The sequence below is a fragment of the Halichoeres trimaculatus genome, unplaced genomic scaffold, assembly GCF_033239565.1.
Source record: "Halichoeres trimaculatus isolate MK-OKI-2021-1 unplaced genomic scaffold, fHalTri1.1 fHalTri1_scaffold_23, whole genome shotgun sequence".
Taxonomy (NCBI): Eukaryota; Metazoa; Chordata; class Actinopteri; order Labriformes; family Labridae; genus Halichoeres; species Halichoeres trimaculatus.
In genome coordinates, this window is record NW_027437201.1 from 17679529 (window position 1) to 17704628 (window position 25100).

General features: G+C 43.5%; 2 protein-coding genes across 3 annotated transcripts in view; both read right to left on the reverse strand.

Moving 5' to 3' along the window:
- Window positions 1-8184: 8184 nt before the first annotated feature.
- kcnj2a (potassium inwardly rectifying channel subfamily J member 2a) lies at window positions 8185-13162 on the reverse strand. Of its 2 annotated transcripts, none has more exons than XM_074663460.1 (2): window positions 13018-13162; window positions 8185-11258 (listed from the first exon to the last, which is right to left on the reverse strand). In XM_074663460.1, the coding sequence occupies exon 2, from the start codon at window positions 11013-11015 to the stop codon at window positions 9732-9734; it is 1284 nt and encodes a 427-aa protein (XP_074519561.1). In that variant the 5' UTR covers window positions 11016-11258; window positions 13018-13162; the 3' UTR covers window positions 8185-9731. The 2 variants fall into 2 exon arrangements, with proteins under 2 accessions (XP_074519561.1, XP_074519560.1); XM_074663459.1 differs by having other exon boundaries at window positions 8185-11261.
- A 5436-nt stretch (window positions 13163-18598) lies between these two features.
- Window positions 18599-25100, reverse strand: part of kcnj16a (potassium inwardly rectifying channel subfamily J member 16a) — a 30991-nt gene continuing 24489 nt past the window's right edge. Inside the window, exon 2 of the mRNA XM_074662826.1 lies at window positions 18599-20151. Coding sequence (XP_074518927.1) covers window positions 18882-20141 — 1260 coding nt within the window. The 5' untranslated portion in view covers window positions 20142-20151 and the 3' untranslated portion in view covers window positions 18599-18881. The remainder of the gene's footprint in view (window positions 20152-25100) is intronic.

Genomic DNA, 25100 nt, shown 5'->3' on the forward strand with positions numbered 1-25100 from the left:
TGCCCAAGCCACTTCGATCCAATGTGGAAGTGATCTATGCACAGAGAAAAAAAAATCAGAAATCTGACTTTTTTCTCAAAGAGAAAAAGTAATAATAATAAAAAAAATGACTTTTTTTTGTGGCTCTTAACCTCTTCTGTAGTTTCTTGTATAGTGATTGAAAGCAACTTTTATCTTTTTAATATATGGGAAACAAGTGGCATACATCCCCCTGGAGTTGCCTTAGTTTTGGGATCACATGACCTTTTGTTTACCAGTTGAAACACCATCATGCCACCTTTATGTATTTTGAACAATCCCAGCCATGTCTCTAGAGCTTGTGTCTCCCCTCTTCATCATAAATCTCAGCCCACTGACAGTTTTGCATCCTGTCATCTTTCCGACACTCTCCTCATCCGTCTGAGAATAATCCCTCGGAGCTAAATACGAGGAGAACCTGATCTGTCCAACAATAAACTCCCTTGCAGAGCTCAGGTTCCTGCATCCAACCTGACCCCCCAACCCCTTTCCCGGGTGTCCCATTAACCTCTGCCACCCCAACGACCATGAAGGTCAAGGTTAGCCTGCATGTGCCGGGTCAGATGGAGTCTAATCCTTCTGAGTGTTTGAAAAGCAGAGCCAGCTTCATGGGGAGGGGGAGCCTCTGGACACAATGATCTCTGAACTATGAGTGGCATGTGTTGAAGTTAAATTTGACTTTAAGGGGAACGGAGGTGATCCCCGGAGAGGTTTCTCCTGAAGACAGATTTTGGAAGATTCTCAAACAAATTCTTTTAAATTCTCCAGAATAACAGATCACTTGGAGGTGGAATGATGCGGAGAAGCTGTTCCACCTCTGATCCACCGTCGGAAACTAGAAACAGAAGGCAGAGCAGGGGACAGGAACAGAGTGTGCCTGGATGAGTCTGCATGTGGAGATCTGGATGTGTGTACTTACTGTGCCTATCGTGCTTCTGCAACACTATTTTGCAATTTTGTATCACACAATGAGACGACAGTATTGCTTCACTGAAAAGTTTATTGAGATAGTTGCAAAAGTGTAGTGATGGAGAAACTGCATTGCGCTCTGTCACCTGCAACAGCAGTGTCTGAAGGGTTCCCAAGCACACTCTGTTCCATCAAAGTAGACCAACTTCTTAATAATTACATCAGATGTGAGCATCTAGAGGAAGTCCCCAACCTCTGATTTGGTTGTTAAACTCTGATAGAAATCTACTTTCAGACAGCCCCTTGTAGAGCACGTCATAAATCCATGCCTACAACTTAACTGCTATTGTTAGAACAAGCTTTTTTCAGCTTCATCTTTTGGCCAAAGTGAACCGAACTGGCTGGACCTTGAGAAGGCAATTCATGCATTTATTAGCTCAAGACTTTGTTATTGCATTACCCTTCATGTGGGCCTTAGCCAGTCTTCCATTTATTGTCTTCAACTTGTTCAGAGTGCCGCAGCCAGATTTTTAGCTAACACTTGCAGACGTAAGCGTATCACCCTTGCACTGTAGTCACTCCACTGGCTTCCAGTTTGAAGCCATTCACGGCCTTGCTCCTCTCTTTTTGTCAGAGATTTTAACTATCATGCCAGGACCCTGCATTCTTCTGGTCAGCTTCAGTTAGGCGTACCAAGGTCCAGGTACAACAGTGGAGAGACCGTTCCTTAGCTGTACCGATTGTATTAAACCTCATTCACTGTCTAGTTCAGCCTTCAGTCAGCCACTGTTACAGTCTTACCATGGTCTGAACCTTCCTTGTCTTCTTGGCCTCACTTTCTGCCTTACGTTTGCCTGCTACCTCTGCTTGTTTGGACTGCCTTTCTGGTGTACCCTCCTCTGTCTGGACCCTGGTTAAACCCTTTTTTGCCTTTTAAACTCTGGTTTGGTGTCCTGCATTTGTGTCCCCAGTTCTGTGCTCAATTCCTCGACACCTACAGCATTCATATCACAACTGATCTTGACCTTTTTAAGTCTAAAGTGAATGGCTTGTAACTCTGATAGGGGCTACCCTGTTCAATGCTCAACATTACGTACGGATACGGATACGGATACGGATACTGATTCGGATGGAACCTTCTCTCCATGCCCTGCGTTCATTTCGTCTGTATTCCTGCAAGTTTCTATGAAACTTAAGGATATGGACCAAATGGAGGAGTACCACAGGAAACCATGGGGGCAGTGTTACTGTTACTATCCGGTACAAAGCTTTAGTGAGACAGAAAGAAGAAACAACAATGGGGGAACTTTCATGATGTATTTAACTACCTCACTGACCACCGCCTGCTACAACACTGCCTCCGTTTTTGTCTTTTATATTAGCAGCACATTAGCAACACCACCTTTACAGTTGCCATGCTTGTTTTTGAGTTTTGTTGTCATAAACTTCTAGGTCTGGTCATTTAGTTTTATTCTGTTTTATCATTTCTGTTAGGCTTTTAACACCTTTAGCCGTGTTGCACCTTCCCATGCATTTTCAAGTATTTTTTTTGACACAGCTGTAAAGCTCTTAGGGCACCATTTTTGATTATTGTAAAGGGCTATAGAAATAATTATCGATTGATATTGGTTGATTTAATTCAGATGCTCTGAAATGAGGTTTTTTTTTTTTTTCTTTTTAAGTTTACTTGATATTATGACATCTCTATCATGTTTTAGGGGTCCAATTGTTAAAAAGAGCCTTTTTCCTCTCTTATATTAGAGCTTCTACCTTTGACTGAAATCAGCCCTGAATCCAAGAAGCCCTCTGAACAGTGACTAACCAAATTCAAGAAAGGATGGATGCACATTTTGAAACAACTTACTACACCTTTTTTTTCAGTTTAATCAATCTAATCTGTAGGAACAAATTCAATTTAGCCCTCAGTGCAGGATGTGCTCAGGTTTTCTCACATTAATAATGAATGCAAACTGGATTCTTGTTATTTTACTACACTGTTTGTCTTTGATAAGTCAAGATATCTTCATCCAACTCTTGAGAAACTTCCAGACTATGTGTGGATGAAGTTGTTGTCATCTTGGTGAATGACTACCTTAGAAATCCTCCAATGTTTTGTTGTGTGTGGCCTCTCTGCCAGCGAGCAGATGCAGGAAATGGAGACACCTCTTTGGGGATATGATTCATCTGGTCAGCAGCACAACAGATCTAATTCTGCCTTCAAAGAGGACAACACAGGAGGAAGAGAAGAGTCAGGAAGGCTGCTTAATTATTCAAGATGTGACATAACAGCAACATGTTGTTTAACAAACTTCTGTGTAACCCATTTAGAAGTGGAACTCTGCTGCACATGCTGAAAAAGTCTCCGCGAGCTTCCTTTGACATTGACTGTGACCTGTTTGTTGACAACACAACCCAGAGGAGCAACAAGCGCTCATCAGTCATCCCCCGCTGCTCCTCATTCTGCCAAATAATGCCACCGATGCAGGCAGACCTCCACAGCACGTCTGTAACTTTACACTCAGGATCCTAAAAAGACTGACTGAAAATTTCATCAATGAGAGGAAATATTTCAATGGACGCAAAAAGAGGTTTCGGTTCAGGAGAAAACGATGATGTGATGACAGGTTTGGTCTGCGTCAGTGACAGCGTTTGGCGTTCCATCAAAGTCAGGACGCCTCAGCTGGCGGCGCTTCAAAGTGCAGCTCCAACCAGAAGCAGTGAGGCGTTTGAAGTCTTCTGGATACTCAGGTCCTCGGAAAATTCCACTGTCTCCCTGCAGGCCCGAGCGGCCGAGATGCATGTTATTATCTTATTATTCTTATTATTGTTGAAATGACTACAAGTGTCCTGGCACGGACGCTCTCTGACTTTTTCTGCATCAGAGAATTTGTGGTGATTGTTGATATTAGATATTAAAAGTGAAACGTTGGAAGATGTTTTCGTCTATTTTGAGTTTTAAGAGGCGTCTAACAAGGCCAAGATGTTCAGGGATACTTCATCGACTTCTTATTTTGGTTGAAACTTTGTGAGCTGATGAACTTCTTGCTGCTGCACCCACCTGATGTGTGTAACATGACCCTTCCTCTCCTCTGATGCAGTCTTGTTTTGGAAAAAACAAACTACTTGTAGCCACTTTGAGTCCTCCTCAGACAGATTTTCCAGCTCACCTCGCCCACACAGATCCAAACAGCTGCGCGGCTTCTTTGTTTCTCATTCGGCCTCATATTTTTCTCACTTAAGTTGTGAGATCTACGACTGGCAACCCTTCATTCATCAGCGGACGGTCATACTCCTCCCTGGATTCTTCACCCGTGGATCATTCCTGATAAAATCTGCGTTCCTGTTATTCTGCTCCTTTTGTTGTGGAAAGTGTTTCAAACACAGGAGGAAAGTGATTTTTCAAACTGACGCATGAAGTCACCGAAAATGTCGTCATGAGCGTTATGATATTACATTAGGAAGTCAGAATTTCCACTTGGTCCAGATGGATAATAACTCATGTTAAACTGGGCCAAGCCTTCATAATTCGTTTGATCCTTGTATTCATGACCGCGTGGAGGCATCTGAGCAGTTTCGCTGGTTTTGTCTGGCCGAGCGGGGGTCCGTGTGAAGCAGGAAGACTCTGCTTCAGCCAGAGACAAAACAGCGAGAGGATCACAGGTCTGGGGCTGAGCTGGATCTGTTTGAACGTCAGGTTCCCAGAAGCTCTCCATGAAAGCCAGCGGTTCCGGTTATAGTTCAGGAGCACAGATTGTGTTTGTGTTGCAGGTCCAAGCTTTTTCACTGGAGCATTGTTGTTTCCAGATTACACTTGTAGCTCTGAGAGTCTGCAGCGGGCTCAGTCAGCTGTGCAGCGTGATGTAGAAAACACAAATAAATAGTGATAAAGAGTAAACAGTTTGGATATGATATCTCAGGGGTTTACACAGGAATAATGGAAGTTGGCCTAACATTTACCTTTGGATGTTTACTCCGCTCATACACACAGTTATTGTTTTCATAAACAGAGCTGCACAATAGAAACACAGACGTTCACCTACAGCAGAAAGAGCTGCCACGCTGTTACGCTGCCGCACAATGTGCCACTATTCTTCCTCCCTGACAGGAAGTCACCTCAATGTGCCTTTTCCTGGTCACAACTTTAAATTAATAATTCAATAAATAAATGCAATATTAAATGGTGTGACCGGATGGTTCCTCCTTACTTTCCCACCAGCGTGGCCCTCCAGGGACAAAGCGGTGCCACCTTCTGCGCTCAGACAAACGCTTTTGTTCCAGAAAAAATAAATCCGAGAGGTGAATTTCTGCAGTGCCACCCATTCTGTCTCTGTATTCCTCTGGATGTTTGACTCGTGTATTTGTCTTTATTTCTCTGTTGTGATTTCAAATAATGTCTCATGGAGGAAATATGAAACACAGATCCTGATTATAATGAGCAACTGAAACAACTCTGACTCATTTTCTCTCTTCTCCTTTCAAAATGATCGAGATTCATCAGATACCGTAACTGCTTTATGTGAGATGAATGGACACACACACACACACACACTTACACACACACAGAAGCATCATGTTCAAAGCTCAAAGTGGAGTTCTGACATCACAAGTTGACATTAGTGTCACTCTTCCTTAATGGTAAACCGAGGAATTTTCCATTGAGCCGGTTTCATGTCCAGTTTCTCTTTTTTCTGTTCAGCTGAGGAGCAGACGGAGAGCGGTGGAAGTCAAAACGTTACCAAGATGAGAAAAAATGTTTCCTCTTTCTCTCCGCTCTGTCAGAACTGGGACTTGAGAACCAGTTACATAAAAGCCTGATGTCTGCCATTCATTTCAACCACAACAACACACGTCCTGCTGTAAATATGAGTGGGACACAAAAGCTAAAAGTGTTTTTTTCTAGCCAGGTTGTTCAATTTAAACCTGAGACTAAGGTGTGTAAAGGCTGATGTACGGTGAGCAGGTGGTTTTGGTCACAAGACCTTGTTGTCCGGATTGCAGGACAGGATGTTTCTCCACCATTCCCTATCAGAGATGTTTGGGGTCTCAAAGCCATCATGTGACAGACACTAATATTTATTTATCTAATTATTTTTGACAGTGCCTGTGTTGTTTTGAGATCTTGACCAATCAGAGCCAAGCTTTCAGTCCTCTTACAATCAAAGCCAGCAAAGGCCTAAACCTTGGAAGTTTGCAAATGACATCATGTGTGATTTTCCTGTGGTGTGGGGTGTGTTAAGAGTGATTTTTTTCTGGCCGAAGCCACTCAGAGGGCCTCCGATTCAGAGAACGTAGATAATGAACATGTTTAATATTTGTGACTAAAAATCTTTTAGTGTGTGGGAGGAGAAAGGAGCTGAGCAGGTACAACTTGTAATGTCAGGTGTAACAGAGCAAATCCAATCAAGTCGCGAGCTGACTCAGCTGTCTGACCGAAGAGGAAGTAAGAAATCTATCTGTAATACTTCTGACGACTTTACTCAGCCCATGTCCCTGCCGTCTCCACAAATTTCTCCATAATCAAACTTTTTCTTTTGGTGTGATTTTTTTCTCGAAATTGTAGAGGCTGAAAACAACAATCATTGCTTTTTCCTGCTCGTCTGTCATGTTTGTTTACATTGAAGCCACGTTTTGCTACGCGAGATTTGGAATATTTTGTGTGGAGAAGCAGATACTGCGCTGTCGAATCGATCTGTCTTTTGTTATCACCAAGTGTATGGTCTCTAAATGTGTGAAGGTTTAAAGAATCCTGTAACGTGCGCCAGCTTTTAGGTGGAAATTTTCTTCATTCTTGAAAACAAAAAAGTTTGACTGAAACTTTCTGCTTGGTGCGTCTCATCTTTCACATGCATGTTTGTTTATTCGTAGAAAATGCAGCAACAGCTCAGTCTACAGGGACTGGGTCGGGGATCCAAAGGGTCACAGAGTTCAAGCTCCTGTGCAGATCAAACTGGATCAAAACTGCCACTGAGGTACTCTTTTGCAAGGCATTAAAGGCTTACCTGATTGGGTTGCTCAGCTGTGTGCTGCCCCCTCGCTCTCACATCTTTTGGCTTTTGTCCCTCTTGGTATCTTTTCAAAATAAAAGCCTGCAACACATAACTTCAATCCCTCTTTTACCTGTCTTTGAGTTTTTAGAAAAACACTGTTTTTCCTGTTAACTGTAATGACTTATTGCCTCATAATGCATGTTCACTGGACTTAGTTTATGCATGTACCGTTGTGGCCAAAAGTTGGTTTTCACAGAGTTTGCTGCCTCAGTTATCATGTAATTGTATCAACTTTAGATTGTGAAGAGAAATCAGATAAATTGCAATTAATTTCATCACACCTATGTAATAATTAGACAAAGTTTTTTCTTATTTCTTTGAAATTAACCCCCAAATTTAATGAGAATTTGGTGGACATTAGCACATAACTTCTGGCCAGATTCTGTTTTGCAATGCGCCTGTACTCGCAGAGTCTATTTCAATCAGGTAAGGCCAATTTACAACCCCACTCGTGGTGAATATCACATCTGAAGCGTTCAGTTGTATCATGTAAAACATTATAGGCCTAATCATAAAGGTTTATCATTTTACATGTGATCTCAATTATGCATAACAACAAACTCTGTACTAAAGAACTTGGTGAAATGAAATAACAAATAGCTAACAATCAACTGCTTATTGGGAAGTTGAATTATTCACTTAACGTTTCAAAGGTAATCATCAGAGGAAGCAATGAACCTAATTTCTGTATTTAAGAACTAAGCACCTGCTTCTCTGGAAATAGCAGAAATGTTGGGATACTTCTAAAAACATTTTGTGGTGGGTTGTGATTAAATTTCTAATAAATTTGGAGTAAATTTCAAAGAAACTAGAAAAAACAGCAATCTACCAATTGTGACTTGCGACAATAAATTTGGACATGAGTTTAAAGAAGTTATGTGCTAATTTCAGACAAGTAAGAAAAAAAACTTTGTCTAATTATTACCTAAGTGTGACGAAATTTTCAGACCTCTAAAGTAGAGTGTTACCCAATTAACTGCAAAGTCCTTCCCATGAATAATGACCTTTTTGAAAGACAAAAATGTTGCCATTCTCATTTTTTTTTGGCCACGACTGCATATGTTCTTTGATCAGTAAAAACTGAATTACACCTCATGAATTAATACAGGCTAATGTTTAAGATAAACCAAGTTTAAGGGTAATTCTTTCCCCCAAAAAACTCCCTCTTGACGAATCACACAGCATGTTTCTGATCGTCCACTGACATTTTATTGAAAAAGGAGCAATAATAATAACATGTACAATAATAATAATAATATTAATACAAAAATCTGTACATTCCTTTGTTTTTCAGTACATTTGGAAGACTGATACAAAATAACTGCAAAAAGGAAAGGGAGGTATTTACACATGTTGGATCTGTGGAGCCTTGAGGCTTTCTGTCACTTTTTTTTCTCTTTTTTTTATTCTTTTAAAAAGATAAAAATTTGTCTTGATGCGAACCACCTGTGCAACACACCTCCGCCTGCAGACATTTGGCTTTGGGCTACAACTTTTTTTTTCAAGTCTTACATTCTCAGGTGACACAGAAGCATTAAACAGAGAATGAAGAGTCAAGTAGTGTTGATATAGAGGAGAGATGAAGTTGTGTCTGCTCAGAGCCCAAATGGGTGACGTGACAAAGACACTGATTCAGGTAGAAATTTAACATTTTTCAGGTTTGGCTTTTAGAATCGAGTTTTTATTCAAGTTGATGCTAAAATCCTCCAAAATGAATCAAGACACAGACTTCATTGTCAATTTAGTCCACCCAGAAGCACAGATGATCCCTGCGCTCTTCATACAGTAAAGCCTTTTGCCACTTTGCTTGATTTCATTGAACTTCCAGATTAAGGCTTGATGACGTGGCTCAAGATAAGGATGTAAAACGTGATAAACTGTACACACATTCTCCAAAAAACAAACCATATTAAAACTCCCTACATGTCCTACTTCTCTGTACCAAATCTAGTCAGGTGTGAAACGCGTAGTATCTATGATAATAATACTCTTTGGCATTTTTTATCAAACGTTAAAAAAAAGCAACATCATAGCAGCACTTTAAGAACATTCAGATTCTCATAAACCCCGGTGTGTTTAAATAAATGATTTTCTGTCAGTTTGGTGACGTTAATACTCCCCTGCTCTGTCTCTCAACACGAGCAGGCATGTTTCTATCAGTCTAACCAGCAATGAACAGTCTCTCACATCGATTACTGCAAAGGAAAAGAAATCAGTGCTGTGAAATAAGAGGAAACCTTGTATCTCCTGTGATGTCTTTAATGAGACCAGCTCCTGAACAAATACTCTACTGTACCGTCTTTGTTCCAGACATCTTAACCTTTAGTGTACGCTTTGGTTCCACAAAAACAGTACAAAGTTTTACTTCAACTATTTTCTAGCAGCACATTTTCTAACTCTAAAAGAAAAAAACTCCTTTCAGAAAGCGTATTGTTCAAGCCGGACAGACAAACTGAGACATGCCTGCCATTTTCAAGTCTTCACAACTCTCTGTCGCCCTGACACTGAGCAAACATTCATGGGGACTTAATTGAGAATTCCTCCTGCTAAATGCACATGGTCCATCGCAGTGCTATGTTTTGTCGTGTTGTGTGTAGTCAAAGTTCAGACCGACTACAGAGTCCTAAGCTTCGCCGCTCTCCACAGCAGTACCGTTCCGCTTGTCCTCTACCCCAGGCTCAGCTCGGCTCGCTGCGCCTTCAGAAGCAGAGAGGTGATTTTAGACAAACCCTCACAAGAGGTCTGAGGTCTCCACAGTCATATTTCGGACTCTCGTCTCAGAGGCCGGGGCTCTAGCGGCACTGTGGCTTGGCTGTGTTCGTTCTCTGAGATGTTGTCCGTCTGGGTGCCGTCTGGCCCCACGCTACCCCCGTTCCCCTCGTCAGTATCGTCTTTGTTCTCCAGTGCCATCTCGTTCTCATAGCAGAAGGAGTTGGAGTTTGACAGAATGAATTTTTTCTCTGCAAGGTCTCTGGCGCTGCACAGAGGCGTGCTGGGCACCTCGTATGTCTTATGGAAGCGGGAATAGTCCACTTTGTAGTAGTTCTTCTCCTCGAAGAGGACGGGCTCAAAGCGATGGCCCCAGAGGATCTCACTGGCAACGTAGGAGCTGCGACACTGTGTGGTCATGGCGGTCGCCTCCACCATGCCCTCCAGGATGACCACGATTTCAAAGTCAGAGGTTTCTAGGTCCAGTTTGCTCATGTCATAGAAGGGGCTGTCCTCGTTAATCTCGTGGACGATGGTGATCGGGGAGACCAGGAAGATGCGGTCGACTCCGCTGTCGAAGCCGACATCTATGTCCATCTGGTCGAGGGGGATGTACTCCCCTTCTGCTGTCGTTCGGGATCTCAGAAGCTGAGCTCGAACGTGTGCTTCAACGAGGTGGCTCTTCCTTAAGTTGCCCACACGCCACATCAGGCACAGTTTGTTGTCTCTCATGGCAACTGTGGCGTGATGGCTAAAAACCAACGTTTCATTCCTCTTCTTGGGCTTTGCCATCTTAGCCATGACTGCGCCAATGATGAAGGCATCAATGATGCATCCCACGATGCTTTGGAAAACCACCATGAAGACAGCGATGGGGCACTCGTCGGTCACATACCTGTAGCCATAGCCGATGGTAGTTTGGGTCTCGATGGAGAAGAGAAAGGCAGCGGTGAAGCTGCTGACGTTAGAGACGCACTTATGGGTGTCATTCTCCAAGTCCCCGTGGAAGATGGCCACCAGCCAGAAGACGCAGCCGAAGAAGAGCCAAGACAGGACGAAGGCGAGGCAGAAGATGATGAACATCCACCTCCAGCGGATGTCGACGCAGGTAGTGAAGATGTCAGCCAGGTATCGTTGGCCTTTCTCGCTCACGTTAATGAACTGCACGTTGCAGTGACCGTCTTTCTTTACGAATCTGCTCTGGGGCTGGTGCCTCGTGTGCACCTTGCTCTTGCCGTTCCCGTAGCCGTTAGGCACCGCCATAGTGGCAAGCTTCATGCCGTCCTCCTCTGATGACACAATGCTGTAGCGGCTGGCTCGCACGCTTCCCATCACCTCAGTCTGGGAGGGCTGTGCTGCTTCTGCTTTGGAAAACAGTCTGAGTTTCTGGAAAAAGCGTTGGAGAAACAGTTTTGAAACGCTTTGGGGGACCGACTCAAAGAAGAAATGGTGACAGAAAGAGGCGGGCTGAAGGAACGCCTCTTCAGCCTCACTGGCCTCTTGATGGAGAGCAACGAGAAGAGGATGAAGCGGTCACTCCTCTTTCATCAGCTGACTGGACCTCATCGGGTTCATCTGCTTCAAGAAAACACAGATAGAAAACATGTGTTAGTCAAACCAGTCCCAGGTTAATCTAGGAACAGTCATCTTAAGTCTATTCAATTACACCACAGTAAACACAGAGTTCAGCATCTCAGCCGTGACTTGTTAAAGTCACTTGGCTTTGAATTGTCAGAACTGATAACTTCACAGCTGAGTCAGACATGCATGCAGCCTGAGAAAACCCTTCAAATCTTTTTACCCAGAGCCAGCAGAGCTTCCCCGGCTGTGCCAACAATATTTCATCCAGTTATGACGAAGAAAAACATGGATATTTAACCCCAATCTAACATTTCAACTTTCACTCAGAGAGGCTGGGCTGTAATTGCTCTCAGGTCCCGTTATTGGTCATTTACTAAGTCGATGTGTTTGTCTTGGCTGCCCTGCGCTGACATGATCGTTTCTTTCCCGGATTGTGGGTTACAGCGTTTCTTCAGGATCCCATGGACTGCTGGTTTCAGGCTCCTGATGGGTCAAGTTAAAAACTGAGATGACTTTTTGTCATCTTTTGGATAATTTACTGCGACATGATTAAAAAAAAGGAGAGCAGTTACATTAATCAAAGCTTTGTGGAGTCTTGATTTGTGTTTTTCATGGATTAAAATTCATCTTTGGCATTTTGAGATGAAATAAAAGTGGAGGACAACTTTTGGTTTTTCTTTCAGTGACTCTTTTGCCGGCTCTGTCTTAGTGAAGAGAAGATGTACAGCTTGTTGACTCTCACAGAGTCCTCTGGGATTTCTGCTCTCAAGCTGCAATAATAGCTGTCCTGTGAGGATTCTCCCGGCTCGGCTGAAACACCACTCATTAGTTTTCGGCTGTCCTGGCAACAGAGAAAAATCAACCTGCTGCTGCTGCACTCTCCTCTCTTTCTCTGTCTGTCTTTGGTTTATCTTTCCTGAAAGCTATTAAAGTCTGAGATTAGAGAAAGCTTGACGTGAAAACTACAAAAGGTTCAGCACAGACGAGGCGATATGACCACAGCTGCAAGTGACTGAGTCATTATGAAGTTTCATATCTGCCAGAGTCGGGCTGGCTGATGCAACTTGTCTTCAAGGCTTTTTTTTCACACAGACACATGAATGTTTGTGTCTGCAGGATCTAAAAACAAGAAGCATCTGATTAATTCAACGCTGATCCTCATGCCTGCTGAAGCCCTTACTCAGATGATGTGAACATTAACTTTTACAGACTGTTGGCTTTACTTCTGAATGAGAAATTCAAAAGATGGACCACATTTTTCGAATTCAGAAATAACAGATATCACAGATGTTTTCAGAGGAACAGTGGGTCTAACTACTTTCCAGGTTTGTGCAGAATCACTGAGCAGTATGAGGCTGTCAGACGGACAGAGCTGCGCATAGAATGCACCAATTGCCAGCGACAAATGTTAACAGGTGCGAGGGGAAAAAGGGAGCAGACTTCTGATGCAATCATTCACACACACACCCTTCACACTGAGACACACACGCACGCTTCATTCCAAACTCACGCCACAAAAATACCTAATATCATAGAATGAGATCTGAGTCAAATGTGAGCGGATAGAGTGAAACTTTTGGCGGGTTTTCTGACAGTTGTTGCAGCAGATGTCGTGCGTAAAAGAGCAGGAAGTCTGTGCGTCATGAAGGATTAAGAAACTCGCTTTAACTTAGAATGAGTTTGCCAAAAGCAACAGTTGTAACATGCGCAAAGCTCTCTGTAAGGATATCAAACTTCATGATAAATCTTCTACCTGTTGCTCATTTGTGGACCTGTTGGATGCTGCTTGCTGAAATATAATCCAGGCTTAAATCTCCGTGCCGTTTTCCACGCGCTTCTTATTTGTTTTGGCCGAAAAGCTTAAGTGTGAAACTTCCCTCACATCTCTAGAGGACCGGTCTCTGTAATGTGCCTCGCGATGAGTTTCCCCAAAGCATTTTAACCAGCACTCACCGGCACGGACCGCCCCCCCGGCTCCGCGAGCGGCCAATGAAGAGGGAGGGGAGCGCGCAATGACAAAACAGGCGCAATTATTGTGTTTGAGAGTAATTCAGAGCGTTTGATCAATCGGGCTGGTGAGAGCACGAGCAACGTGGAAATAAGAGGAGGCAATTTGATGCTAATTGAGCGACGACACGTTAAACCTTCATGTGTGGTGAGTTTCAGACAGAGAGGAGGGGGTCAAAGAGTTCAAATCCTCTAGAAATCAACACAAATAAACATAAATGTATCTACATGTGGTTAAAATTACTAATTCTTAACAGATTTTTATGAACTCACAGGATAAATCCAATTTAAAGGTGGTCCAATCCTGCACAAAAAAGAAGTTAAAATTTCCATCAAACTTTCCAAAATAAACAGAAACGCTTTAAACATGATGAGCAAACTTGTAAAGCAAGCATCAAAAAGGAGAGTTTTTCCAAAGATCAATGTCAAAACAATGATATGATTTATTTCAAACGTCAGCTGACTGCTGTGTCTGAGACCACCTGCTGTTTAAAGTTTGAAAAGCAAAGTGCTCACCAGCCTCTTTTTAGTGATATCTGCTGTTTTTATAGATCTGATTTTTTTTAATGTGGGTATGGAAAATGTGTTCTGTTGGAAAGAATGAGTCACTCAATAAAGGCCTACATGCCTGTATTATGATATGACTGTCTTTCTCCACTGAGCTATCAAGTTGCTCTGGATGTTTAGACTATGCATCTGTTGCCCTATAATTTTAGGTCAGGCTGAAGCCGTGTTGTTGTAAAGCCGTTGACTAAATCATTCTTCCTGCTTACTAATTCATCCTAAACATTAACACGCGGCTACAAGTTTTCCAAAATGGACTTTTGAAGAGCCGGTTTCCCCCCCTGCGAGCTTTATTTCTGGGTCTGGTTATTTATAGCAGCACATATATTTAGCCCAAACCACCTGTGTCAGTGAACTGTGCGCGTTGAGTGTGTTTGCTTTCCATGCCCAATTTCCAGCAATAAAGAGAGCGATGCATGCAGCAGCCAGTGCTGCGTGTGGACCACAAGGTGGAGAGCTGGAGACTCGAATTAAACACTGATAAGCACCCACACACACACACCAACACACAAACACACACAGCTTTGTAGGGAGCAGACAGAGGAGGAGGAAAAGGAGAAGAGGGGCGCTGACTCTGAGGTCATAATTAAAGCGGAGAAACATGCATCAGACAGAAGTCTCTATTTATCTTTTTATTTCATGCATGTAACTTTTTAACAACACTATCCCCAAGTATTGGAGTCAAAGCTTAAAATAAAACTTTCTAGAAACTGAAAGTCACACACTTCCATCCTGGACAACTGAAGAGGAACTGTGACTGAGCAGAAAACAGATGGAGTGATGTTTTACAAAATGAGCAGTCCCTAGTCGAATGGGTCAACTGTGGTCTCTTCTTGTCCTCTTCATTTGAACCAGTGGTATGCATGGGGGTGGTCACTCCCTCTTGTGGCCCAATTTTTGTGAAACAGGGGCTAAAGCGCCCTGTTGGGAGCCAAAATGTTTGCTTAAGTGCCCTCCTGGTTGGCAAAATACACGTAACTGTACCTTTAGCTAGTTAAAACATGGATAACTGTCGTCTTAGGTTGCTAAAACATGTGCTAAAGTGCCCTCTTTGGAAGGTGTAAGATCGCAAAGTGCTCTCTTTGAGCAAAAAAAGACAAAGAATAGCGCCTTCTTTTGGAGAAAAAAACTCACAGTAAAGTAAGCTCTTTGGGAGGCATAAAAAGTGAGCTCAAGTGCTCTGTTTGGGAGGCAAAATGTGCACACTATAGTCCCCTCTTTGTGTGGCAAACTGCGTGCTAAAGTGCCCTGTTGTAGAGGCAAAATAAACACGCTAAGGTGCCATATTTGGGAGGCAAAACATGTGCTGAAGTGCTTTTTTGGGAAGGCAAGATGTGCACACTTTAGTCCCCTCTTTAAGCGGAAAAATGTGTGCTAAAGTGCCATGTTCTGAGGCAAAATAAACACGCTAAGGTGCCATATTTGGGAGGCAAAAGTGTGCTTAAGTGCCTTATTTGGGGGGGGCAAAATAAGCACGCTAAGGTACCATATTTGGGAGGCAAAAGTGTGCTTAAGTGCCTTATTATGGGGGGCAAAATAAGCACGCTAAGGTACCATATTTGGGAGGCAAAAGTGTGCTAAAGTGCCTTATTTGGTGGGGGAAAATAAGCGCGCTAAGGTGCCATATTTGGGAGGCAAAACGTGCTAGAGTGCTTTCTTTGGGAGGCAAGATGTGCACACTATAGTCCCTTCTGTGGGCAGCAAAATGCATACTAAAGTGCCCTCTTTGGGAGGCAAAATAAGTGCACTAGAGCGTTGATAATTCAGAGGCAGAACGTGTGCTGAAGTGCTCTCTTTGGGGGGCAAAATGTGCACACTATTGTCCCCTCTTTAGGCGGCAAAATGTGTGCAAAAGTGCCCTGTTTTTGAAGCAAAATAAAGGTGCTAAAGTTCTCTTCTGGTTGGCGAAACACTTAATTACCCACTTGGCTGATTAAAACATGATAAATTGCTCTTAAGAGCCAAAATGTCTGCTGTATATGCCTTTTTTTCTTTTTACTCCTGCCCTTCAAAAGGTCTTTGCTCACCACTGTAAAGACTATACACTCAGACCTTCTGTGACAGAGGAAGTGTCTGTTCAATGACTGTAGTGAAGTCATCAGATGATATTTTTAGTCTGACCTTTTCTAATCTTGTTGTTTCCTTGTTGTCTGAAAACAGATATCCTGTTTGTTGTTACAGTCCACCTGAATTCAAGAGAAAAGAGCTTCAGATCAGACAGACTGTGATCCTCCTGGATGATCCTTTTCAGGTAACTCTTCCAGTGAACAACACAACATTTATATGTCTAACCCATCTGCAAAGGCCTAAAAAATGAAGAAATGATGCACATTCACCAAAGTCTGTAGCTGTTTATGGACAGGGGTGGGAAACACCAAATGACTCACTGCAGTGATGAATATATGCACGGTTAAATCTTTAATTCTCTGCACTTTGGTTTGGTTTCCTTGGATTTAAAGATGTACCTGATTTGAGTCTGTAAATGTAATGAACATGTTGACAGATCAGCTGTGAGATCCACGTTTCAAACTGAACACACATGTTAGTGCTGAGACAAACACATCCAGCTTGTGTCAAACCTCTTCATGTTTTAAGTCCAAACTTTAAAACATGAACCTGTTTACTGTGAACCTGTAGCTCTGTATACCTGTAACAGCTGCAGTGTCAGTGTCGATAACTACACTCCGCTTGTTTTTCACCCCGCTTCACTCCTCCGTGGCCTTCGACTAAAACTTCTGCCATATGAGCACTGCTGTAAGTCTGGTGCATCACGCTACTTCGGAGCTTGCAGGAATGCATTTCGCACATGTTGTTGATAAAATGGGCAGTGATTGTCACGTAGGACTCTGGAGTCCACACGTCCCAGTTGAGTAAAACTCTGCAGAGTGGAGAGCATCTTTTCTCTTGTCTCTACACGAAGGCCTGGAGCACTTCTTTCTTTCTTTCATTCTTTGTTTCTTTCTGTCTTTCTTTCTTGTGACTAACGCATCTTCTTGTCAACATCTTGCTGGTATTGTGCCGCTGTCAAATTCCTCTTGGGTTGATTGATTTCCGCCCATGTTATCCTCTTGTTGTTCTCACTCATGTGTCACCATTCGGGGTCATGAAGCCGTCTCACTATGAATCAAATTCACAGGGAAATCCATTGTGAGCGCTGTAGTTTTTATTTCTTCAGAATCAATATTTAACGCTGGCGTATCTGTCATTTTATTACACAACTCAGGACATCAGCATATCCCTGTGTCAATATTTTGTCTCACCCCTATTGAAAGGTTGAATTAAACTTTAGATTCAGATCAGAAAGTTTTAGTTTCTGATGATGATATGGAAGTTTATTTCAAGCTAACCTCATTAAACCTTGACCAATTTTTGAATTTTGATGTCCAGATCAAATATGAGTGGCTTTCAGATGCTATCAATGCATCTGATTAAAGTTGCTGCAGGGGCTGATGGGTAAAAAAAAAGCAGCTTTTACCTTTCTACCTCTTCAACCATGATGAGTCAGCATGCCTCTCTAATAGACTTGTACACAAAGACATCACTGTAAATCCACTCTGTCAGGGTCTCGTGCCTCACCCTGTGTGTGCACAGTGTCACAACCCTCAGATTGATCTATTCTGGATATAAGATGAAGAGAATAAGTGTTTTTAATGAGATTACTCGGCGGTGTGAATGACAGCAGCGCGTTTCAGAGGAACGTCTGGTTGCTGTCGTCTGTCTGGTTATGTAGCTTCAAAGTGACCTTACTGGAAACAGGAACCGTGTCAGACTGATCCAGGTTAGAGGAAGTGAAGATCCAAACCAGACATGTAGAAATCACTTGGTAGAAATACGTCTCTTTGGAGCAAAACAGTCTGAATATTAAAATTTTATTGATCACAAGAATATGATCAGTGAAATTCTCAAGCTCAGTTTCTGTAGTTGCCAAAGCTTTTATTTTTAGAAATTCATCTTTATTTGTGCTCAAAGTCATGAAACATGAAGTTCAAAAACTGTACACCTGTTTTGATAAGTAAAACACACATTCAAGAGATACAAAGGTAAAATTTACCATGTTCCAAGCATCTCACAGACTTTACCAGCTGTGACTGAGAGTTTATTCTTGACCTTCAGACAGCACTCCATCAATCGATCTCACCCCTTGATCCACATAAGGTATAACAACTACTCCCCATCGACATAAATCCATACACACTCATCTACATCTATCATTAGTTTGACTCAAATCTACCTGCCTATCACCTTCATGAAGCCCTGTTTCCACCAAGTGGTCTGGCATGAATCATCACAGTGAGGGTACAGTGTCATCTGCATAACAGCGTGATGGTATAGCAGCTTGACACAGTGTATCCCACTAATAAATCCAACAAAAAAGAAAAACACAACACAGTAAACAAAGAGCAGTGATGGAAGACATCAAACAATTGGTCCTCTTTGTGATTGGCATGTGGCTCTTTGTTACAAAGTGCAGTCATGCTTTGTTTCTGTATCACTGCTGTTGCAAGGAAAGTGACAATTCTTTCAACCAATCAACAGACTGCAGTGTTTTCCTGTGCCACCTTCTGGGGTTGGATCGGTATGTCTGGCACTGCAACGGACGGGTACTAAAAAGTGGGAAGGCACAGGTTGGTAATTTGGGGACCTATCCCAGTTTTAGTTAAAGGAGACGCCACAAAATGTGTGCCATACCGAGACGAACCAAACTGATACACTTGATGGAAATGGGGCTTTGTTATCACTAACACTTCATATTACCCATTTCTGTATATTATGCAACAGTATTGAATAGTTTGTTTATCAGACAACGACTCCCTGGAATCTTGTGGTCGTGGTAAAAAGTTTTCATAAGTCCATGTAAGTTACAGCTATGGATGATGGTGCCCATTCTTGAAGTAACACCGCTTTTCCGACACATTACTTGACCCAAAAAAGTGTAAAAACAGACTCCATGACTTTTAACATTTCCACATTGAAGAACACCCATCAGCGTCTTCAACATTCGCTTTAACAGTGTTTCTTTGCCCCTTCTACATCCTGGCCTCTCATTCACTCCTCTGAACCCGTGAGATCATTCGGCAGAGTCAAAGTGTTCGGATGTTGCCTGTCATCTTGAGATGAAACTGTCGCTTCAGGGTGGCAGTCATCCACCATTTCCACAGTCACCATTGGAGGTTTCAGAAGCTTTTCTTCATGGTTTTGGTGCTGGGACTTTGCAGCAGGACGGGGAGAACCCCTGGGAGAAACGCGAGGCGAGTGGCGTGGCGAATGTCGGGGAGAAGGCCTCAGCTGCTTCTTGACTTCGTAGTCCTCAGCACTCACCTCCGGCGTAGGAATCTTGGCGGTGTGATTAAACAAATTGTAATCCACCCTGTAGTGCCTCCTGCTGACCCGGATCATCTCCTGGAACAGCTGACCCCAGAGGATTTCAGCAGGAGTGTACGAGGTTCGGGTCTGGTGAAGCATACCTGTGGAGTCGTCAGTGTAGGTGAAAGACACCACCAGCTCAAAGTCTGCTTTCCGGAGATCTGCCAGGCTCATCTGGTACAGTGGACTGCCAGGTTCGATCCTGTGGCAGATGGTGGTCGGCGTAGCCAGGATGATGTCCTTTTGCTGGATGAGCAGGTTTTCATACGTCACATCCACCTTCCCTGTGGCGTGAACAGTCGAGCGCACAATCTGAGCCAGAGCAGTTCCTTCAACGAGGTGGTGCCGGCGGAAGTCGCCAACTCTCCACGAAAGACACAAGAAGCTGTCACGGAGATTTATGACTGCACTGTTACTAAAGCCCACCGTCTGCGCTCGCTTCCTGGCAGACGCCATCTTAGCAACAACGATCCCAATGACAAACGTGTCGATGAAGCAGCTGATGACATCCTGGATAGTGACAATGATGATCGCAATCATGCAGTTCTCTGACATCCCTCTTGCGCCGTAGCCGATGGTGGTTTGGGTTTCCAGTGAGAAGAGGAATGCAGCGGTGAAGCTGCGCACTTCATACATGCACGGCTCATTCGTGTGGTTCTGCATGTCTCCGTTCGCAAGAGCGATGACCCAGTACTGGATACCGAAGAAGAGCCAGGACAGGATGTATGACAAGGCAAAGATGAGGAACATCACCCTCCATCTGATCTCCACCAACGTGGTGAAGATGTCGGTCACAAAGAGCAGCCACTCCTCAGGGACGTGGCGGAAGACGACATTACAGGTTCCTTCTTTCCGTACATATCGATGCTTTTTGGGTTGAGGTCCGTTCTCTGTCTTTACACCATCTTCTGCAGGTTTTACTGGGGCGTACTGTTTATGCATCTTTGAGAGTCTGCAGAGGAGAAACAGAGGACAAATTAGCATTTTTATGCATCATCAACCGCTCGCACAATGAACTGATTTATTTCACACAGAGCCCTCAACATGCAACACTTTGTCACTGTGAACTCAGAGATTTGTCGTCTTTTTTTGTCATCGTCTGACCCAAACATCAGGTGGTCAATAGAGGGATGCAGGTCATGAAAACAGGAGCAGACACACTGATCAGACCAAACAGTCACTGGTCTGTCTGATCTCTGACCCACATGAGCACATCCACATTTCCTGCACAGACCCTAAAGTCCTTTTTTTTTTTTTACCTCCTGCTCCAGATTACTCGTCGTACCCTCTACATACATACTTTACATTTTCTCAGCTTGTAAACAAATGAAGTTGCAGGGAAGGGCATTTATTAACCACAGCTGTTTAGTGAGTTCAGTTCAGCTGTATTAATTCTACAGCTGATTGATAACATACACTCGCATGTGATTCCACAGCTGGAAAAGGAAACAACTGAAGCAACCAGTTCAACAAGAATGTGAGTACTCTCACACGACTCTCCCCGTCCCTCCTTTACCAAAAACAGTCAACCACCCAAAGTGGTCTTTCCCATGTTTCATACTTTTAAAAGAATTGATTAAAAGCAGAATGAAAAGTTGGCTCTTACTAATCCTCCTGTAGCATCTCATATAGAGAAACTACAATTAGCTGTATGCTGACCACAGGACAAAAATACCCACGAGAGCACCCATGATTCTGGTTCGTTTCTTGTTTTTTCTTCCTGTTTTGTTGAAACTGTGAAAAAGCATCACAAGCTTTGACAACAGAAGACTTTCAGATCTCGTTTAGAAACTAACGGCGCTAACTAAGATCATACTGGCCATCTGTACGGTGCCCAAGCACCCTTCAACTCTAAATTTGATTTTTTATCCGGTATTATCCGGTGTTACGGACAGTGTGCCGTGCTCGGACACAGTACACTTCTCTGCTTCAGCACGGTACACTTCCAGTTTGTCTCCACTTTGTCACGGCAACAGATCAGATAGGTTTCCATTCAAGTCAATCTGTCAATTTACACTGGATCCGCTTAGTTGCAATGGGCTCATGTCTGGTCCAGCAGATCACAGCCAAAACACAGCCATCCTATTTTTGCCAAGTGGGATCCTGTGATGCATCAATTCACCGTCAAGCTAGACAGGAAGTAGTGTATGAAAACTACCTAAACACCCAGTGACCTCCAAAATAAAACAAACCAAGTCAAAACCAGATGGTATTTAGCTTGACTACAGCAACAAACTGGCATGATGAGAGAAGCCAGACCAGGAGTCAACAGATTTGAGGTTTTCCAGCCAAACATGAATGAGGAGAGGCTGATCAGTGGAGTGGGAGGCCTGGGAACTCCTTGGTGTCTTGACTCCGGCTGTCTGTCAGTCATGCAGCTTGCTGGACTGACCATCAGCTGGTGTGAGTTGACAAAAGCAGTCCACATCCAACAGAGCGGAGCTGGACTGCAGATGCATCTGGTGAATTCTGAGGCATGAGGGCTGTGTTGGACCAAAGGGACGTAGCATAGCCAGGTTCTTTGGCAAGACTGAGCTACTTGTAAACAGATGCTTTATACTGACATGGGCGGGCCATGCTTTGGCTTAAGTCTGGTTCTTGTTGGTAGTAGTGTGACCACAGGCTGTACTGGCCAGTAGGGAAACGGTGCTGCAGGGGGTAAATTGTGCTTGAGCAGCACGGTGTGGATCACCCTAATTCAGTGGCAAAGTAGTTTTGTTGCTATTTTTGTTTTGTTTTTTCCAACAATTTTCTTCTGGCATTGTGTTGGACAAACTTTGGCTTTGATTATGGCACACATTTGCGATGGCATTGTTTTAATAAGCTACTGCAAAGTCACAAGATTTATCTCCATCCAGTGTTGCATTAATTTTTCACCAAGATCTTGCATTGATGATGGCAGAGTCTTGACTGCTCTCAGTCAGCAATCAGTGAGGCTAACTGGAAAAAGGCTATAATTTGCTAGGGAGCATAAAGATTGGAGACTGTTGAAATGGAAGAAGGTCATGTGGTCTGATGAGGCCAGATTGACCCTGTTCCAGAGTGATGGGCCATCAGGGTAAGAAGAGAGGCAGATGAAGTGATCACCCATCATGCCTAGTGCCTACTGTCCAAGCCTGTGGGGGCAGTGCTATGATCTGGGGTTGCTGCAGTTGGTCAGGTCTAGGTTCAGCAACAGTCTGTGCTCAAAGAATAAGGTCAGCTGACTTCCTGAATATACTGAATGACCAGGTTAGCCCATCGATGGAGTTTTTCTACCCTGATGGCACGGCCATATTCCAAGATGAAAATGCCAGGATTCAAATTGTGAAAGTGAGGTTCAGGGAGCATGAGATGTCATTTTCACACATGGATTGTCCCCCACTGAGTCCAGACCTTAACCCCATTGAGAGTCTTTGGGATGTGCTGGAGAAGGCTTTGACTCTACCATCATCAATGGAAGATCTTGGTGAAAAATTAATGAAACACTGGCTGCATTTGGAATAATTTAGTCCATGCACATGTAACACCTGCCACTCATTTGCAATAATTTTCCTGACTTTTACCTCCTCTGTTTGTGCAGTTTCACCCTTACTTCCTAAAACTTTACCCGTAAGAAAAAAGTTTGGGTATTGTCAGGGTGAAAAGTGTCTCTGTATACGTGCAGCTCACTGGAAGTTTTGCTGACTTTCAGGACTTTGGTGCACGTGCGAGTACTGTAATAAAGAGATGTTTCCATTCAAAGGTTTTTTCTTCCAGACCTTTCTCTTCAGCTCGGTGGTCAAAGACCTGTCAGAGAGCCAACAGAGGAAGCACCCCGGCTCTAAACTGGTCTAAGTCAGCAGGGGAAAAATGAATGTGGAAACTGGAATAGTGTCACGGTGCGATCACGGGCAGAGGAAGGATCAATCACAGCCAAACCACTGAGAGCATCCTCTACGCCCAAAACAAATGGGGTTTGAATCACCGCTATCTGACTGAGTGAACTGGGCTCCTCTCACAGACTCCACTTTCTCCTGGCTACAGCCGGCGTCCACTCTGCCAGACTGTGGAGATCACTCCATGAGCTCATAGAGACAGCAACCCGCTAGCTTCCCATGATCCCTGAATGCCCTGGTGGAGAGGAGGAGAGGAGGAGAGGAGGAGAGGAGGGCAGCATCCTCATGGAAAACTAAAGGAGGGGAGTGACTACAGCGTACACACCTTATCATCTCAGATAAAACACTCTGAGGGTCACGAGGATGCTCTAGAGATGCACGGCTCTGCTCAATCGAAGACCAAACGATAACCTGGACCAGAATAAGCAGAGCTGCTCTCCTCAGACTGCTAATAAGTGCTAAGATCTGTCATTTTATCACCCTGCTCTGTTGTGCCTGGACAAACTCACTAAACTCTATAAAATATCTGCTCATTCTGCAGATCAAGTGGTCTTAGCAGCTCTAACTGTGAGCGGTAAAAATGAATCAAGTCTTTGATTAACTTAAAAGGCAGAAGAGTTACATAACCCCATCTGTTTCAATAAATACAACCCCCAAAGACAAAAGTAATCCACGACTACACTCCATCCATTAATATGATTAAACTCTTCTTGGAGAGATTTTTACAAGAAGAGCATCTGGGATGTCCGGATCATAAAGAGACTTTTTGATCAGCTCTGAATACTTTTTTTAATGATTCAAAGGATTTTTCCACCATTAACATCACTTTTCTCTGCTTGATTTGCTCTATCCTACCGTCACATATGGCTTTTTATGGTTTAAAGGAAGTGACCAGCAGCAGGGTGCATGCAAAGTGCAAAATGACCGAAGCATTGTGGGTTAAATCAAATGCATGTCGACTCTATGATGTGGTTTCATCCTCCGAGCAGCTCTCTGTCCCTCTGTGATGTGTTGACCCACTAGGTTGAGCTGTTTTCTCCACACTCACTCCGCGCCTTTGCAGAGCTTATGACCTGAAACAAACTGCTCTGTGTACAAAACAAGGCATCACAGAGAACAACCCCCTGCAACCAAAACACACCCTGACCTTTGGCACAAGGTTTCCACTGCACTCTGTTTGAACGAGGATCGGATGCTTTCTAGTTTTGAGGTTTTTTCGTCGTTTTTCATCTTCCTCAGAGCATCTTTTGTCTTCCTGAGGTTCGTCACCCGCTGCTGACAATAGGATGAACTCTGGAAACAACTTAGGCAATTGGCTTGTTTCCTCTGCTGCCTGGGGGCCGTACAACTCCATTACATGCTCACTTACTGCAAATGACATTGTGCCACCCATCTGTGGTTCACTGGAACAGAACTGTGTACATGGGTGGCTAGTCTTAAATCTGCCCTGCAGCTTTCTCCCACCTTTGATGACTTTCAAAAACCTCAACACTGCAAAGTATTTCTCTTGTCAAACCGAGCCCTTTGCAGCAGCAGAGAGATGATTTGGCCCTTTCTTAAAGAAGTGGGAAACCTGAAGAGAAGTCTGCACCGGGTGTTTGTTAACCTGCAGTTTCAAGGCCAGACTTTTATTCTCGATTCCCGAAGGTTAATGTTTACCCAGCTTCAAAGTGCCACCTGGACCTGAACACGTGTTTGGTTCTGCTTGATCAGAAAATCTTAATGTTGTTTTTTAAAAAGGAAACCAGGTGCAGCAGTTAAAGTCCTCCACTCAGATCTCTACTATTCAGCATCTTCTCTCCTCTTTCTGTCCACACAGGCCTTTTCTTTGACTTCACACTCAGCTGAAACAAGTCACTGTCTGAAAGTGAGTGTCATGATGTGATTTGCAACAATAAAATAAGACTACATTTTGTAAATTTTGAGAACATGTTGACTCAAAGGCAGTGCCGTGCACAGAGGAGGGGCAGGCAGGGTGGTCAACCCCCTTGGTGGCCCAAAAACGTGCTTAAAAACATATACGACACCTCTGTGGATATTTTTT